Source organism: Manis javanica, chromosome 6 (genome assembly GCF_040802235.1).
Source record: "Manis javanica isolate MJ-LG chromosome 6, MJ_LKY, whole genome shotgun sequence".
Lineage (NCBI taxonomy): Eukaryota > Metazoa > Chordata > Mammalia > Pholidota > Manidae > Manis > Manis javanica.
Genome location: NC_133161.1, coordinates 138,606,051 through 138,624,517, shown reverse-complemented (window position 1 = coordinate 138,624,517; position 18,467 = coordinate 138,606,051). Strand labels below are relative to the sequence as shown.

Here is an 18,467-nt window from a genome sequence, read left to right as displayed (position 1 = left end):
CTTAATTTTCTAGAAGAAGGGAGAGCAGGGGAGGTTGCCCGTGGGTCAAGATGAAGCTGAATGGGCAAGTTACTTGAAATTGGCTCAGCCCTTTTCTAGGGCCCTGCTCTGGGGCTGGGGCCCAGAAGCCCTATGGACACAGTTCTGTGGCTCAGTTCTTGCAGGGGCTCAGCGCCTCTGGCCTTTGACCCGAGGCAGACCATGTGGAAGCAGAGGGCTCTCAAAGGGGAGCTGAAACCCAGAGGAGGAAGGAGCTTGCAAATGGCAGGGGGTTTGCTGGCAGTGTCTCTCACCCTATCAGGCCTGCAGCTTTTGTTGCCAACCGTGGCCCAAGTGTGTGTCACAGCAGGGACATCGAATTTATGTCCTGGTACCACAGCCTTCTTGTCTGACCTGAGCCAGGTGCCAGCCTCTCTGTGACCTTCTACATCCCGTCGTCCAGGCCTGGTCTGATGCCCCGTCCCCTAAATGTTTCATGTAATAGTCATCTAGGTAACTTGCTCTATGTTCGTGGAGAGACATGAAAACACTCTCCTGCTGTAATGATTCTATTATATATAAGACACAGTCCCTGCCCTCAAGGGGACCTCCTGGATGCTGGGTCTTGTGGGGATGGTGAGCGGTATTCCCAATTGAACAGAGCTAATGCAATGGGAAGAGACTGACCAGGAGTTGCGGAAATGCTCCCCTAAGTTCTCCATCGGGGCCAAGGTCAAGGTCAAAGGGTAGGAATGAGATCTGTGTTGGCTGTCCAGTGACCCTCTGACCGTTTTTCCTGGCCAGGATAAAATTCATCAGCTATTACTCCTAGGGTTGCAACCCCTTAGAAGTAACAAGAAGGAGGGAGGTGGCCAGAAAGCCTCAGGGCTGGTCTCCGACAGACTTACAGAGGTGGACACAGTTGCTGTGGACCCATAGTTGGAGGTGGTAGCAAGGCCCAGAACCAACAGCAACCCCTTAGGGACAATGCCTGGGACCAAGATGCCTTGGGTCCCTTGCCAGCACCCCCCACACCCTGCCCCGGCAAGAGGGGGTTCTTACCATTGACAGTGAGGGTCACCTCTCGCTCCCCGGCTCCCACCCGGGGCACCACGGCTCGGCACACATACTTCCCAGCATCCTCCTGGCGGACGGTTTTGAGGGTCAGGATCTTTTCATTGCTCAGGACCTAGGAGAAGTGGGGAGATCAGACACGAAAGGTAGGGGCAGCTTTCTACCTCTCACTCAGAAAGACTGAGAGGCAGGCCTGGTGGAGAGTGACACCATCTCCAGCATTTCAGTGACAGCCAGTGGGACAGGAGGCAGAATGTTCCAGTGCACAGTGTGTGGGGTGAGCTGTTAGGGGGAGCCCACAGCCCAGAGGCCCCTTTGCAGCTGAAGATGCTGCAGCCCTGCAGGGTGGGTGTATGGAGGAGGGCTGAGTGGGAGGAGTGGGGGGACACCCTGGTGGGCGTCCCAGGGTTTCTCAGACGGGGAGGGGCTGCCTACCAACCAGTGCCAGGCTGGCCATAGGAGAAATTATCCTACAGTTTAACTTCTTTGAAGGGTACCTGGACTTGCCTTTTCTGAGTCATTCTCACTGTCCCTTTAGGATACAGTTTGGGATGATGAAAAGAAAACAGACCGTGGCATTTAGCTAGCTCTGAGTTCGAATCCTGGCTCTGGGGCTCACTACCTGTATGGCTGTGGGCAGTTCCTTGTCTTCTCTGATGCTGTTCCCTTACCCCTGCAGTGGTAATGGGGACCGTGCTGTGCACAGGGTGGTGCCGTATCTGGCACAGAGTGGGTCGCACAGAGGTCAGCCTCCTTCTGCCCTCTGCCTGCTTCCCTGCGCAGGGGTCTGGCTGGTTCTCCTGAGGGGAGAGACCTCTGACAATCTCTCACGCACTCTTAAAGAACGCACGCATTTTAAGAGGAACAAAGGAAGAAAGCCAAGCTTAACTCATAAGCTAAAGGGTACTTAGCTTTTTGGGAAAAGTTGCAAAGCATTGCTAGTGAATTTCCACTCCCAGAGTTTGGTGACCTCCTGCTTTTGCTGCGATAGGCAAACTGCAATGGCTAAGCGTTTAGGGCCAAGGGGACATGTGGGTGCCTGGGGCTCTCTCTCTTCTTTCTGTGGTCCTTCTTCCTTCAGCTTACGCTGTGAGGCCCATGTGCCCAATTTAAGAGTGAGCAGGGCCCTGGAAGGCAGTTCCTTCCTGGCCCGAGGTCCCTCCACCCCTGCCAGAGGCCCTCTGGGGTCTGTGCTGCAGACTCACCACGCCAGAGCCCCGCTTCATCCAGACGATGGTCAGGGACGGGTTGCCTGTCCAGGCGCAGTTGAAGATGGCATCCGAGCCCAGATCCACGAGCAGCGACTGGGGCTCTGTGGTCATCCTAGGCCCAACTGTGAGGGCAGGGAGGAAGAGACGGTGGTGCTGGTGGGCCGCAAGCTCTGGGGACCTCCTTGATGCTGCCTCCCCTGCCCCCGCCCCAGCTGGAGGAAGCAGGGCATCGGGGTACCCGTGCCAGCCCTTCCCTTACATTTCAGTCCTCTACCTGTGGTGTATGCCTGGGGTCAGGAAGTAGGACTCAGGAAGTAAGAAGAAGAACTCCCAGCAGCGCAGCCCCCATCAGGCCCACTTCCAGAGTGGGCACCAGCACCAGCAGTGGGCACAAGGTGCTCCGACCCCATTCCCTCCTGGCCCGTCCCCTTCCCTCTGTCCTGCTGTGTGGGCAGAGGGACCTTCCTCCTGCTGCAGAGGTCTTGGATCTTTATGTATCAGCCCACCTCCTCCAGGCCTCAGTTTGTGGCCTGGGATCAAGGTATCTGTGCACCTGGCCCAGCTCCCCTCGTCCTCCCAGGACCCTTTGGGGGGCTCTGAGCTGGGCAGTGGAGGAGGCAAGGCCTCTGTGTGGTGTTCTACCCCCTCTGCCCTGAGGTTATCCTCTCCTCCAGCGCTGCCCCACCAGTCTGTTTGGTAACCTGCTTTTGCTGCGATAGGCAACCCTGCTCAGTGTCAGTGAGTGTTAACAGAGGCGCCTCTCTACCTTCCTCTACACACCCTGGTAACCAGAGCCTCCTGCAGACCCAGCCTTGGTCCCCAGGGTGGGAACAACAGTGGAATGTGAGTTGCAGTGATGGGAGGGTCTGCAGAGAGCTGCTTTCTTGGGGTACGAGAGCACGAAATCTAGGGCAGGAGATGGGGATTAGTCCCCTGATGTAAAAAGGGGTTGATAGCACTGTCTGTTGAGGCTGTTGGCAGCAAGGGGAGGGGTCAGATATTTTTAAAAGCCTGTAAAAGTGCTCTTAAAACTGTGAAGGACAGTGGATGAGCTAATGTTTATTGCTATGAACACATCCAGCTAGCCCAGCTCTGACGGGTCCTCGCAAGGCCACCAGGGCCCCTGGTGGGAGGTGGGCGGTGGGCGGTGTGTGGTCGGGCAGTGGATTTCTGAGCCTGGTCTCCGTTCTCATTCTGTTGCGTCCTCGCTGCGTGGCCTCAGGACTCCATCCCCTCCCCTGGGTATAATTCCTGCCTCCCTGGGTTGTTATGAGGGTCAAGGTAAACACCAAACACCACACGAGGAAGGTTTTTGCTAAGTGCACAGCATCTGTGAGCTTGTGAGGCACTGTGATGTTGTGTGTGATGAGTCCGGCAATGATCCCTCCAGCCCTGAGCCGAGACCAACGTACGCCCCCTGCCTGGGGCAGCTCCCGCGCAGCTGCACTCACAGTAGACGTCGACTGTGCGGCTGATATTGGTGCTGCCCAGGGCGTTGGTCACCTCACAGGAGATAGGCTCTGAGAAGTAGGTGTAGTCCACCGTGGTCCGATACACTTCTCCAGATGCTTCCTTGATGATCTGACCCCGCTTGGCCCACCTGCAACACAGGCCCCTTGGGCTGGTGTGGACCTCCACTGGCAAGGGTGTCTCTCCTGCCCAGGGGAACTTCCTCTGGGAGCTGGAAACTTCCACCCCACAGGAAAACAAAGCCTGGCACAGAGTGACATGGGGCAGCCCCCCAAGCCCCCTGAGGTCCTTTGGGGGAACCTGCACAAAGGAGTTACTTCTGGGCCCAGGGGAAGAGTCGGTGATGGAGGTGGTGCGCTTTGGCCCAGGGGTCACCAGGCAATGAGCGGCACTGGAGAAGCAGGTTATTCTGGAGGGAGGTGGGTTGACCACTCAGTCTGTCAGCCCATCTGGCTGGCTAGGCAATGGATCACCCAACTGCTGGTCCCTAGGCAGGTTGCCTCTCTTGCTTGGAGCTCTCCTGGGGGCCCCATCCCAGGCCATGTTGGAAGAGAAGGAGGCTGAGTCCATGACCTTAGAGGCCGACTAATGGCATGCACCCAAACGTGCAGGCACCTGCCTATGCGCGCACATACATGCAGAGGAATGCGCCTCCCGGAAGCTCCATTTCCAGACAAAGGTGCGAAGCTGTAGGAGAGCTGTTAGCCAGCAGTCCTGACAGCCCCCCACCCACTTGGCCAGCTCTCTCAGCATCCCTGTCCTGACTCTGCCCCTGGGGCGGGCTTTCTTCCTGAGAGCCCTTTCAGCTCCCCTCCCAGGGAGGGATGGCATGTGCTCTTTTTCCCACCCAGCCACCCTGGCTTCGCTCCTCAGCGGCCTCAGCTCCTTCGGCCCTGGTTTGGTCAGGGAGGCAGGAAGAAGGCTGAGCCACCTATTTGCCCGGCCATGGGACCCAAGGGAGGGGAGAGGGAGTAGCTGGCTTGTCTGGGTCCTGGCCCTGGGGCTGTGTTGGCTCAGTGATGACTGGCAGCCTGCTCTCGGTGGGGTGGGGCTGGGAGCCCCCGGGGTGCTTCGTGTCCAAGGGCGGGGCTGTTCCTTCCAGATCCTCATGCAGAGAGTTCGTAGCTTCCCCTGGTTTAATCCCATTTGGATGAAACTTCCACCCAGGCTCCTCCTGCTTGACTTGACCTGTAGTTCAAGCCTATTTGAGGGTGTTTGTCTTCTTGTTACCCTGTAACCACAGCCTCCCTGCTGCCCCTGCCCTTTTCTCCCCTTCCTCTGGTTCCCGGAGCCTCTCCTGGTTCCGCAGGGCACTGCCTCCTGCCTGGCCGGCCATCCAGCCCCAAGAGGCGGCCATCTCCCACCGTCACGTGCAGCGCCCAGGCTGGCACTGTGTGGTTACTGTCGTGAGTTAATATTGGGTAATTATTAAGAACATGATTAATAATAACAATTATAGTTTAACAACAGAGCAAACCATAGCTCCCTGAGAGCTTAAGGAGCTTCCCAACAAACCATTATGAGTTATTCATGAATCATTTCAATTTCCAACTTTAATTTAATGACCAGACTTAACAGCCAGGCACAGCCCCTGCCTGAGGCCCATGGATTCAGCCCCAGGCACACAGCTGGGGAATCTGTGTCCAACCTCTGCTCTGTCCACCCTGCTGAAGCAGGGGTCAAGCGGTGGGATGCTGGGAGAGGCTGGCAGCTGGTTGGCCAGGAGGAGGCAGGGGCACCTCTCCTGCTCTGCCCAGGAGCACTCCTGGCTGCTTATGGTACCACATTTTGGGGCGGGGGGTGGGCTGGAGCCCGGTGAGCTGGTTCTGATGGGCCTTCTCATCACTGCAGGGCTTTCTCCCCTCTCCGTCTGGGGCCCTTCGCCCTCCCACCACCCGCCTACCCCTGCCCCCACTGATGCTTGCACCACCTCTCCCAGGCCCTCCAAAAAGACATTAGATTAGGCCTCTCCCAATCAATGTCTGATTTGGTCTGAGCAAATGTAAGAGGATTAATTCTTTATATCACAGAATCAGGAGGTCTGGCATGTCCCAGCTGACAGGCTGTCCCTGTCTGGCCGTGCAGGGTCCCCTCCCCTCCTGTGCCCAGCACTGAGAGGGCTTCCAAGGAGAGGACCAGGAAGGTGTGTGCAGGCCTGCTGTGCTTGCCTTGGGCTCCTGGTCCTGAGGGGCAGCTGGAGTGAGAGTTGAGTCCAGCTGGGTGTGTTCCATGCCCACCCCATGTCCCCTTTCTGGGTGCTGGGGTGGAGGATGGCATATCTCTGCTTTCTGAGATCACAGCCCCTTAGTGGAACAGGGAGGAAGCTATCAAGACAAATGCAAGTAAAGAAGCAAATACTCCTCTGGGGTGAGGCCTCACTGATGCCACGGGGCTGAGCCCATGTGGGTGGGCACCAGCCACCTCATCTCCATGGCCCCTGTTCCCCCTTCCTTCCCAGGTCACCCAGCTCTCCTGAATTTTCCTAGCGGCTGCCGGTCCCCAAGGGTCTCTGGAGACCTGGAGGGAGCCTGATCCTCTCTGGGCTCAGGGGTGTTTTCAGGGCCTTGGGCAGATCAGAGGCCACGAGGGAAGGTGACAAAACACGGCCAGTGAACATCTATCTGCAGGGAGCGCATACTTCGCAGCTCCCCCTGGAATGGGAGGGGTCTCTTGTGACTGTGCCTCCAGGGGGCCTGGAGATGGGGGGAAAAACCACAGGCTAGAGAGAGGGAGTCTCTCTGGGTACTTCTTTCTGCATCTTTAGTCAGTTCCAGACAGATGCCAGATCCTAGCCAAACCAGACCTGCCCGGACATCAGGGCTGCATGACTCCAGGGAGCCTGCGGGTCCTCTAATCTTTCTCCTGCTTTTTTAGCTAGGTGAATGGTTAAATTGGGCAGGACAGATGGGTTTTCATCCTATTTTAGAATATCCTCAAGGATAAAGACTCGATGCCTTTGCTGGGTTTTTGGTTCCAGTGCTGTTTAATTATCTGCACTGCGGGGGGGCGGGGGGGGACTCCTCCTTATGTCCAACCTGAATCTCTGGCTGTCTCTGGCTCATTTCCTCTCGTCCCGTCCTCGGGCTGCATTTCCTGTCATCTCCCCTGTCCTCCACTCCCACTGGCCGGCTTAGTACCAAGTCTGGGACCATTAGTATCCCTGGCACTGGCTGCGAGTGGAGGTTAGTAACCCATCTTGATCGTGGAAGCAATGCTCTGTGCTCCACCATCTAGTCTGGGCTGGCGGGGAAGGACAGGGCCGAGTTAGGGCCGTGGCAAGTTCCACAGGGCATCTAGAAGAGGTGAGGGTCTGCGTCTGCCCTGGAGCACTTGTGAGGTCACTGGAACTCTTGGGCAGAGGTAGCACACAGGTGCCCAGAGGAGCAGCTCTGTGTGTGTGTGCCCAGCCAGCCCACCCCACCATGGTGTGCCTAGTACATGGCATGCACCACGCTCCGTGCTGAGTGCCAGTAATGACTCATGTGGAGTTCCTGCCTTCAGGAGTCTCGGTCAGCAGGGAAGGACAAGCATGTAAGAAATAGTAATGTTTTTATCCGTGTTTGAGCAAGAGATGCACAGGGTCTGTGGGTCTGAATGATGCTGGGGACCCGCTGGACAGTGCAGGCTGCCCCGGAGACCCTGTCCTATCCAGGCTAATGGTTTGGTGGGCACACAGCTAGAATCCAGGTTCTGATCTTACTGGTTCTTCTGTTTGTTTGTTTTTCCCTTTTTTTCTGAGCCCCTCTCCACCTTTCCAGAAATAAGAGATTAACAAGCTACTCAAACTGAAAGGGTGATACCTACTGCTTCCAGTGGGAGGGAAGTGTGTGTGTGCAGGAAGAAAGGAAGGAAGGAAGGAGGGGGCGGCCTGGCCCAGGGTGGACCAGAGGAGGTGGGGGAAGGAGGCCTCACTGCCAGGGCGGATGCGTGTGGTTGGGGAAGGGGAGGTCTTGGGCACCCTGGTGGACCAAGCACTGTGCTGCATGCCCAGGACCACAGGAGACACCCACGTGGTAGGCAGGGGTGTGGAGGGGTCCAGCAGCCAGGCCAGGCCTCCTCAGCAGGTCTCTTACCTGTATTGGGTGACAGCTGGGTTGGCCTTTGCAGAGCAGTGGAACGTGACGACGTTGTCCTCCAGAACTGGCTGTGGTTCCACCGACAGGTTGACAAGTGGAGGATCTGCAGAGGGAGGAGATTCCTTTGAGGCTGGGTTGCTGTGTCCATGGTTTTGGGGAAGAACGGGGCAGAAAGGTCCCCTACGTGACATGGAGGGTAAAGGCCAGACAGTCTAGTACCCAGGGACCCACAGAGCAGCCACGGCCCTGGTGGTCTCCAGAAAGCTGGGGGCCTCTGCAGGGGGTCCCCTCCTTCCCTGGAGGAGCCTGCTTTAGCGGTCCTGGGTGGGGGGGGCAGCTCTAGCTGTGCAGCCAAGGCCTGGTGTTTGAGTGAACAGCTGGCCAGGACACCCTGGCTGCCTGAGGCACCCAGGAGCATGCTGTCCGTCTGGCAGTTTTTAGGGAGAACAAACCACTTCAGAAAGGAGATGGGGCAGAGGGGAGCAGGGGGTACAGGAGCGTGTGGACACTAAACCCCATTTAATGACAAACTCTCTGTTTTGAAATGTGTATTTTCCATCTCTTTGTGTAAAGGCTCTGGTGCTCTGTTAACTTGAAAGTGGCATTTGTACCCTTTCATCAGCCTAATCATCTCTGTGGAGTCCTGACTGGTGTCACCCAGCCCTCAGCTCCCCAGGCTGGGCTGTCTTTCTTATTCAACGTGATGCGAGGCCAAGCTCTGAAGTGCTAAGTGGTGGGAGGTGAGAAGACAGGAAGCCAGGGAGGGAAAGAGAGTCAGGGAGACAGGAAACAGAGACAGAGAGAGACACAGAGGGGATAGCAGGCAGTGGAGGGTGCCTGCATAGAAGAGAGACATGGAGATGAGAGAGAGGGAGAGAAAAAGAGAACAGAGAGAGACACAGAGACTGACATACATAGAGATGTGTAATCAAAGACATCAGTCTAAAGGCAAAAAAAACCAAGGGAGACCAAGCAGATGGAAACAGAAAAGGACAGGGTATTAGGGAGAAAGACAAACAAATGTAATAAGGAACAGAGGGAAGAGACAGGGAGAAAGTCACCGAGACATATAAAGATGGGAATAGAGACCTGTGCTTATCCCTCCTCGCTGCGGCCTGCAGGTCTGGCTGGAGCTCAGTTCTGGGCTGAATTAAGAGGGCGGCTTGGTCCCTGTGGCGCAGCCAGGGCCCAGGGCCGCATCTTCCGGCCAGTCCTCATCAGTAAGCAGATTGCTGGCAGGTCATAAGGACTTTCTAGGGGCTCAGTCCATTTTCAAAAAAGAAGTAAAGATGCCAGTTTCTCAGAGACCATTGAGAGAAATGCTGTCCTTCTGGGTGCATGAGGGGCACAGGGCTCCAGGCTGCCCGGCCCAAGGTTCTGGTTGAGGTGACAGGTGGGGCTCTCAGACGGTCATGTGCGTAGCACCCCACCCCAGCAAGGGGCCAACCCTAGCCCACCCCAGACTTGGGATTTCTTGACCCCTTGGCCCCTCTTTGCCCTGCTGGTGCTCAAGCTGGGTCAGGCCTGCCTGCCCAGAGCTGGGCACATGGCTAGGGCCTGGAGGGTGACCCACAGGGCTGTGCTGGTCTCTTCAGACAGCTTGTTAGGATGCAGGGCAGAGAACTCTGCTTGCTGAGTAGCAGGTGGCCGGCTGGGGAGCCTGGTCTCCCTACATTGTCCCCCAGTTCCAGACGGGGACTGCGGTCCTGAGAGCATCTGCTCTTGGAGCAGCAGCGTGCCTGCCTGTTCATGGAGAACTACAAGCGAAGTGACAGGGACTTCAAGGCTCTCTGTGTCCATTCTAAAGTGCCATTCAAGTGGTCACAAAGATGAGTGTGGTAAAAACTAGCTAGGGGAGAGCTCCTCCACCTCCCAGGAGAGCTGAGGCCCCCAGAACCCTGAAGCCTTTTCCCAGCTGCCGCCCACCAGCTTCCAGGCCAGTCTGATCAGGAGCTCCTGGCCTCTTTCCACAGAGGGCTAGCCAGCCAAGCTGGGCATAGGTGGGACGCTCGGGGGGACGCTTGTGCTCCATGGCACCACCCCTAGAGATGTGGAGACCCAGGAGGAGCTTGCACCCGCTGGGGGGGGAGAAGCGCGCCCCGAGGCATAGGAAGTTGGTAATTGTCATCTGATCTGAACGCTGGCTGGCTGGGCCTCACGTTGTGACATTCGATGCTGGGAGGTGGAGTGGAGTGTCTCAATCCAACTCTTGTTTGAGGAGGTGATGGGGCCAGTTCAGCTGAAACTTGAGGGGCGCCTCGAGGAAGTCCATCCCCACCTGGTGTCCTTTGTAAGGGGGTGAGTCTTTAGGGGTAGCGAGATGGAGCACACATTGTTGGGGGACCTTTCTTGCTGCTGGACTGCCCCCTCCCCGTCACATACCTACCATTCTCAGTTTACCCTGTGGGCGCCTGCCTCCTGCAGCTCCCTCACCTCTTTGCAACTTCCTGGGACCCAGCCTTCCCTGATGGGCCTCAGGAGAACAGCCCCCAGTAGGCTTCCCGGTGCGCCAGTCTCCCCTGCACCTCCTCCCGAGCCCCAGGGCTGCCGTGTCCCTCTCTCCACCCTTCTCCTCTGGATACGCAGGATATGAAATTTCTGGAGTCTACCAGGCTCCAGAGGTATAAATAGTTTATGTCATATCCAACTATTAAACATGATTTTAATCCCACTTGTGATGTCGGCTGCATAACTTGCAGGAGGGCAGATTTGATGTAGCTGGTGGAACTGAGATGATACTGAACAGATGTTACAGCTGAGAGTCTGTTAGTGTTTCCATCAGCAACCTGTGTGTGTGTGTGTGTGTGTGTGTTCAGGGGAAGTATTGCACAGAGGAGGGGAGGAAGAGAGAAGCTCCATGACTCAGTGATTTTATAGCATATTCATTTGAAACTTGGCAGCTGGATGCAGAGTCCAGATGCAGTGAGACTTTGGGGGTGTTAAGCTTTCTCGCCCATTACTCAATCTGGGGGCTTTGTCTTCCGTTGGGTAACATATAAAGACCAAGGGAAACAAACAACAAATGTGCTTTTGCTGAGTTCGGATGCTTCTTGGTTGACTGAGAAAATGAGCAGGTTTGCAAAGGCGGCTCTGATCCAGCCCATGGTGTCCATGGTAAACAGTTGGACGCTTATGGAATGAACAAATGAGTCAATGGAGGAGGAAGGAGGGGGAGTGAGGAGGGGCGGGAGTGTGTGCTTCTGCTTGGCAGACACATGCACGCACCTTCAGGAGGGGGGCAACCGTATGGGACCTTCCCTGTTAGGACTGCGGGGACACTGGGAGAGGGGTAGCCACACGCCTGCAACCACGCATAGTAACATGACCAGCAGGTGCTCAGCGCTGTGTGCCATGTAAGGTGCTAGGGACATCACCTGAATGATTTGATTTGATCCCCACAGCCACCCTATGAGGTAAGCATCGTTACTTCCAAGTACAGATGGGGAAACTGAGGCACAAAGACGTTAAATAACCAGGTCAACATCATTCGGTAGGTGGCAGAGCCAGGGTTCAAACAGGAGAATGCTGTGTCCTGAACCGTGACCCTGCATTGCCTCAGATGGGGCCAGTGTAGGAACAGGAAACCGGGCGACTGGGTTCTCAGCCTCCCTCCGTCCTCATTCCTGATGCTTCCCTCCTCATGTGGCTGAGATGTCCTTGGAAAGAAAGCTGGCAAGGGCCCGGAGACCTGGCCAGGCTGGCCTCCTCCGGCCTAGGCTATTGCCTGTGTGCCCTGGTAACTGACCTTCTTACAGTGCATTTAGAGGCCTGTCTTATAATTGTCGGTTGGCTGTTGTTATGCTGATGGTTTCTTGTTGACAGGAGAGGTTCTCCTGGTGTGCTGGATAATGGCCCGGAGCAGAAGCCCAGCTTCCTCTAGGGCTCTCCCGGCCAGGGCCCAGGCGCTGCTCCGGGGAGCTGGCCAGGTGGTTTCTTTTGCATGGGATTCTGTGGCTGGCATAGGCCTTGGGACCTGCTGGGGACTGGTGGGGGCACAGTGCGGGCTGGGCAGCGGCCACAACTGGCAGTGGGAGGCTTCGTGCCTGTGTCTCCCACCCTCACTCCTCCCAGATTTGGCTTGCGTTTGGAGAGAGCTGATTCATGGCCCGTCCAGGGTAAGAAGAGACCTTGGTTGTCATTTGGGCACGTTAGACAAGGAACTGGAGTCACCGAAGTGAAATGATGAGCTTAGGCCTGCACAGCCCATGGGTGGCGGAGCCCTTCGGATGCTGGGCTACCTGCCGCCGCAGCATCTTGCTTCTCTCAGGAGCTGGGCCTACTGCTCTACGTCACAGCTGCTGCACAGAAGAGGCGGGGGGATGTGGAGAGCCAGGGCCTGGTATGGCCAGGGGAGGGAGACATCCCTCTCAGGGCGCCCCTGTCCTTACAGGATCCTCAGAGCAAGCGCTGCCCTGCATGACCTTGATCCTAGGCCTGGGAAGAGCCTGGCTGTTCCGGGCTTCCCTGGCATGAGTGGTGGAAGGCTGCTGCCCTCGGTGCAGAGGGGAGGGGGCCGGCAGCTGCGGAGCACAGTGCAGGCAGGGCCTGCCCCAGGAGCTCGGCTGCCGCGTCTGGGTGTCTAGCGGGAGCCTACCAGAGGACTGCACCTGTTCCTTCTGTTCTCTGGAATCAATGGCTTTTGCTGGGATTCTGGACACTGAGTGGGCACTGCTGCTTGCTGGCTCCCAGGGTGGGCTCTGGAAACCCTAGGCCACAGCCCCTCCACACTCCAGATTCCTGGAGGGCCATGCAGAGCACAGAATCTAAAGCCTTCGATGAGCCAGGGCTGTTGGGAGTGCTTTTTTAAAGGAATTTGACTTAAAATGAATAAAATAATAAGGAGGTAATAAATGCCAGTCTAAGGTGCTAGCCTTGCCATTCAGCCTATGACCACAGCAGCCACCAGCACGTGGTGGCCTCGTGCTCCCTGGCAGGGGTGGGACTTAACAGAAGGAAAGCCCGCTTTTGGGGGCTGATACTTCAGCCTAAACTAGTCCGATGCCGAGAGGAAGGCCACTGGGCCACCTTGCTGAGTTCTTTCTTGTTTTCTGGGGCAGTCAGGCACTTTAGGGGAACTTTGGGGGGCACTTTAGAGGGGCTTTAGGAGACTTTGAGGATTCTGTTTAGGTGACTTTTTGAACATGATGCCAGTGGAGCTTTAAGGAATTATTCTTGTTAGCTTTAATCATAAAAACCGACACTCTCTGAGGGCCTACTGTGTGCAAACATAGAGGAGGGGTTGCCAGAGTGGGCTGTGGAGAGCGAGGCTGCCTCCATTTGAGACTTGTGTGACCTTGGGCAAGATAATCAACCTTTGGGTGCCTCAGTTTCCCCAGATGGGGGCCACAGTCATACCTTCTCCAAATGGTTGTTGTAAAGATTAAATGAGATACTACTCATCCTCCTTGTCTTCTGTCCTTGATGGTCACTTCCATGAGGGAGCCCCTATGTACCCTCTACAGCGTGCGGGGCCGCCCACCCACCCTGGAGCCCTGAGTACCCTTCAGCTCCCGGCTCCTCTGCTCTGGCTTCCTCTGCAAGGGAGGGTGAGGGGCCACCTGGCCAGGCCAGCAGGGCGAGGGGCTGATAGTGATGTTGACATGGACATTCTACCTCCTACAGGAGCGGCCTGACGAAGCTGGCAGGGGGTGGGGGGGCTCTGGTGAGCAGGTTGTCCAGGCCCGGCTCCATCCCCCAACCTGTGCTCTGGGCAGGGAGAGCTGGGCCTGCTCTGGGCCTGGCCTGACCGCCTGGGCCAGGTCAGTACTCACGCTGGATGTCGATGGTGACCGAGGTCTCCTTCCCTCCAGGGATGGCTTTGTTGGTGGCCCGGCACACGATGCTCTGCCCATTCTCCACATCCCCAGGGGAGATGAAGAGGGTGCTCACAATGCTCTCACGCTTGCCATCGCGAAGCAGGGTCTGGGGGGACAGGAGAGAAGGCCCCGTGTCACTCGGCTGGGATTGCCTAGGTGGCTAGGGTAGGATAGGCCTCTGTGGATGGAGGTGGGTCAGCTCTGGACACCCAGAGGCACCAGTCTCCGGGCAGAGCTGGGGATTACGTTTGGCTTCCTGGCCCAGCTGAGTGCTGGGCTCTGGAAGGAAAAGGGAAGCAGGAAGTTCTCCATCATGGAAAACCAGCCTGGACTTGCATGCCCCAAAGTATGAAAGAAATCAGGCTGGGCCCAGTGGAAACCAGGCTGCATGTCCTATGTAGAAATGAGCTCCCATCCATGTGCTGCTGGTGCCTGGAAAGTCCCTGGGTTTGCAGAAAGCACTGACATATGTGCCCAGGTGGTGTGGTGGCCCCTGAGGCAGGGATGTGGCCTGTGGAAGGGGATGCAGTTTGGGGCATGGGGGTAAGGGCAGGGCTGGGTGGGGATGCAGGTAAAATCAATGCATGCAAACCATTTTATTGCTTCATCTGTATAAACCCTTGCAACTTTTCAAATTGTTCCACTTCGTAAATTCACTGGAGCCCTGACCAAGCCAGAGGCAGGCCAGGGCCCATTACTGTCCACATGACAGGGGAGAAAACTAGTGACACCAAGCATGCACTTCAAGCTGGGGGTGACATAAGTAGGAAGGTCCTGTATAGGGGGCTGAATAGCATCCCTGCAAAAGTCATGTCTACTTGGAACCTCAGAATGTGACCTTAACTAAAATATAGGGGCTTCACAGATTAGTTAAGTAATGACAATTAGTTAAGGATCTCCAGATGGGATCAGCCTGGATGTAGAGGGGGCCCTAAGTCCAGGGACTGGTGTCCTCTGAAGATGAGATGCAGAGAGGCATGAAGAAGAGGCCGTGTGAAGACAGAGGCAGGGCCTGGAGTGATGTGGCCATAAGCCAAGGAATGCAGAGGGCCACCCGGAGCTGGAAGGGGCCAGGAAGGATTCTCCCTGGGACCTTTGGGGAGAAGGGAGCATAGCTCCGGCAACACCCTGATTACAGAATTCTGGCCTCTACAGCTGTGAGACAACACATTTCGGTTGCTGGAAGCACCAGTTGTTAGGAGAGCCCTAGCACAGTCGTAACAAGTCCCAGAGCCTCTGGGTTTCCTGTGTTGCATTCCTCTGTTTGCACAGGCCCATGAGGACCCAATTCCGCTGTCGTTGCCCTGTCCTCTCTTCCCTGGGTCCCTTTGTGGCTACATCCCCATTGGTTTGGCACCTGCCACTCTGAGCTCTTTGGTGACCCACGGAATAGGTGCGGGTCAGGGAGCTGTGCTGGGGAGGAGGGCCACTCAGGCAGGGATTGGGCTTGCTCGGTACCCAGAGACTTCTGATCCTGGGAAGGAACTGAACTCCCTCCAGAGAAAGGGTGCCGGATGCAGTCCTGTTTTGCCATGATTGGAGCCAGGATGTAGATGAACAGACTTCATTTCCTCAAAACCTCCTTTAAAGTAACAGCTCAAGTTTTGGTAGTCCATGAAGTGCATAAATACCTTGTGTTACCTAAATCTCTTTTGGGGAAGTTACCAAAATCATGTCTTGGTATGGTTATTTGATAGGTCCAATCATCGTCCATAAAACAGGTTTGCATGTATATAATAAATACAAGAATATCTATATAAAAACCCCAATGGCATTGTCTGTAAGTCTCACCAGATCCCAGAGGGAATGGAGCATTACCTCCATTTAGCAGAGGAGAAAGCTGAGGTCAAAGAGAGTCTGGAGCTTTTTGGGCAGCGCTGGGATTTGCACTTGAGAATGACGATCACTTAACATGAGCCTATGATCCTCCCACCACAGTTCCCATGAGTGGAAGGTGGTCAGTGTGATCTCCTCTTACAGGGGAGAACAGTTAGAAGGATTAGGCAGCCTCCCAAGTTCACTGAGATAGCTGTGTTAAAAAGGAGACAGCAGACCCCATGTGGAGTCATGTGTGCTAAGCCCCATGTGAGCAAACCAAGACTTAACACCCAACCTAACTGCAGTTTCAACCCCCCTCCTGGAATGTGACCTCTAACCTGCCAACCTGGACATTGCTGGTCAGTGCCAGAAGGTCATCTGCTGATAGACCCTCCTGTTCTCCTTAGGAGGGAGACTGCCTGAAACAATGCGTGCTTGTCTGGTAATTTCCTTTCTTCTGCCCCCCCTCTGCCTTTAAAAACTTGCCATTTTATACAGCTCCTTGGAGCTCCTCTCTGCTTGCTGGATGGGATGTTGTCTGATTCATGAGTTGTTGGATAAAGGCAGTTAGATCTTTAAACGGACTCTTCTGAATTTTTTATAATCGAACAGTGGCAACCTATAAGCTTGGAGCCTGCTCTCCAGGTCCACAGTTCAGAGGGGGCAAAGTGTGCAGCTTCCAGCACCAGGAGCGCACGCCCTGAGCCTCTGTCTAGAGCAGCACATCCTGCTTTGGACAGAGGACTCTAAGAGGCAGAGAGATTGATGGAGCAGGGCAGGGGTCTTGGGTTGCTTCCCCTGCACACTCAAAAACTGCCTGGGTCTAGGCAGGCTCCTGTGGCTTGAGGCCTCCTAGCACATTCTTTCTGGGAACTTGGGGTGGTGGCCTCTGCCCTGGGTAGAGGGCTCCAGAAAGAGAGGCTGGCAGAGAGTGGTGCGCTCAGTCCCAGCGAGCCAAGGAGGGGTTCCTGACAGTGGGCTCAGGGTCTTCATGTGAGCCCCAGGGCCAGGGCGCTGAACTGCAGGCCTGTGCACAGGAATGGGGGATGCGGTTTGGCCCGGCTGGGCTGGGAAGCGGCCTTCACCAAGGGTGATGCCCTGGTTCGGGGCTCTTCAGCAGACCTCCCGCATCTATAAATAGACAAGTGATAATAAGAACAATTTCCTGGATGGAAATAAGACTTGGGGAAGGGTGGTGAGGGGGGCAGGTTGGGAGGGAGGTCAGTATTGTTCTTAACCATCCTCTTTCCTTCTTTACTTTTCCACTGTGCTAACACGAACATTTACATAAGTTTGACTCTGCCAGGAACCCATGCGGCTGATCAGCTGTGGTGCGGAGGGGAGCGAGGAAGCCTCAACTCCTCATCAGGCCCTCTGACTGCCCCCCCACCTCCCTGCTCCCGGGGTGCTCAGAATGATGATTAATGACATATTTACTGTGTCCGGGCATGTGCTTTTCTGGAAAATAAAAATTCTGGTTCAAGTTGTTTGTTCCACCTAATTAGAGAATAGGGAGATGTGTTCATTAAGTGAGGGCGGAGACTGTGGGTGAGGAGAAGGCAGCACCGTGCCGGCTCCCGTGGGGGTCCTGGGTACCTTGCCCTGGCCCCCAGCCTCCGGGCCCCCAGTCGGACCAGGTCTGCAGGCCGGAGGATGTTCACAGGCAGGGAAGCTGAGCAGGGCCAGGAGGCTGCAGCCTGCAGGGCGAACAGCTGGGTTTTGGGGTGAGTGGCTGGCCTGCCCCGCTGGCGCTGGGCCCCCATCTTCTCTCACCCCAGCTTTCTTCTTCATTCCTTCCTTTCTGCTCACCTCTGCTTTTTTCTTCTTTCTCTTGTCTTTCCTCCATTCCTCTCATACAGTCTCTCCTTGCTTCATATGCAGATGAAGCCTTTGGACTTCATGGCATTGAAGGAAGGTCAGATCCAGCATTGGGTCATTTGCTGATTCTGGTCACAGCCCCATTTCCTTCCTTCCCAGATCCTTTTCTCTGTTTCTTACAGTGATCTTGGCTCTGGGTCACACTGTGGGCCCCAGGCTCCCACCTCCTGCTCCAGAAAACTTCAATAGCATGCAAATCAGCTCAGGGAGGTTGAGTGGGCTTTTAATGGTGAGTCACAACCTCCCAGGCCTAGGGCAGCCTCCCTCCAGCTTGGTGGGCACCTAGGTGCTGCCAGATCCCAGCCTCCCACTCTCCTGGGCTGTTCCCTGGGACCCGGATGGCAGGTCCCATGGGTCTGCTAGGGTCCAGGCTGCCTATGCTGCTATGGACCAGATGTGGGTTGTATATATCCCAGGCGTGCAGGAGTGTGGGTTTCGGGACAGAAGCCTTTGTGGGTGGGCTTCTGCTCCGTTGTGTTGCGTGTCCACGGGCCTCTGCCCACTAACTGCTTCCAAGAAGCTTTCCCATGTGTCCTAGTGGCTACGAGGTTGGTGTGGTCTCCAAACCCTGCCTCTCCTGGTATGTGTCCTGTCCGTGCACCCAGCTCCCATGGCCCCACTCTGGAGGGTGGGCACTTGGCCTTCAATTGACAGTGTGGCCTGGGGGGACAGGCTGGTGGGGACAGGGGGCACCCTGTGTGTGGTTGTCCAGGGTGGGCAGCAGCGGCTGTGCTCTGCTCTTTCCAAGGCTGCCGTGGCCTCAGCTGGGCAGTGGAGAGCCAGGCTGCACTCCAGCAGATGGGAGGCCTGGTGAAGCCTGCGTCAGGGACCACAGGTAGGGAGGATGGAGGCTTGGAGGGCATGCGTGGGTGGGTGCCCCAACCCTGGTGCTAAATAAGGGATGCTCATTGGTATGCAAACAGCCTGGCAAGGCCTTGAGCAGGCCCCATTGCCTGGCAACAAGGCCTCCTCTCTCCCTTTGCACTCACTTCCCCCACCTGCTGTGTCCTTTTTTTTTAAAATTTTTTTCCCGTCTCTGCTTCCCCTTTTTATATCTGCCTGGGGACTCCATTAGGGCCTATTGTCACGTGGCTTGAATAAGGGCTGGAAGGGAAGGTGGGGAACTATACAGTGCCATCTGCCCC

The 18,467-nt window shown here is 56.0% G+C and overlaps 1 protein-coding gene across 6 annotated transcripts in view; it reads right to left on the bottom strand.

Annotated features, from left to right (window-relative positions):
- Positions 1-18,467, bottom strand: part of KIRREL3 (kirre like nephrin family adhesion molecule 3) — a 518,771-nt gene that overhangs the window by 21,905 nt on the left and 478,399 nt on the right. For all 6 annotated transcript variants that reach the window (XM_073239501.1, XM_073239500.1, XM_073239497.1 and 3 more), the window contains exons 7-11: positions 13,582-13,732; positions 7,808-7,913; positions 3,716-3,864; positions 2,259-2,386; positions 1,042-1,168 (exon numbers count right to left, since the gene is read on the bottom strand). In XM_073239501.1, coding sequence (XP_073095602.1) covers positions 1,042-1,168; positions 2,259-2,386; positions 3,716-3,864; positions 7,808-7,913; positions 13,582-13,732 — 661 coding nt within the window. The remainder of the gene's footprint in view (positions 1-1,041; positions 1,169-2,258; positions 2,387-3,715; positions 3,865-7,807; positions 7,914-13,581; positions 13,733-18,467) is intronic.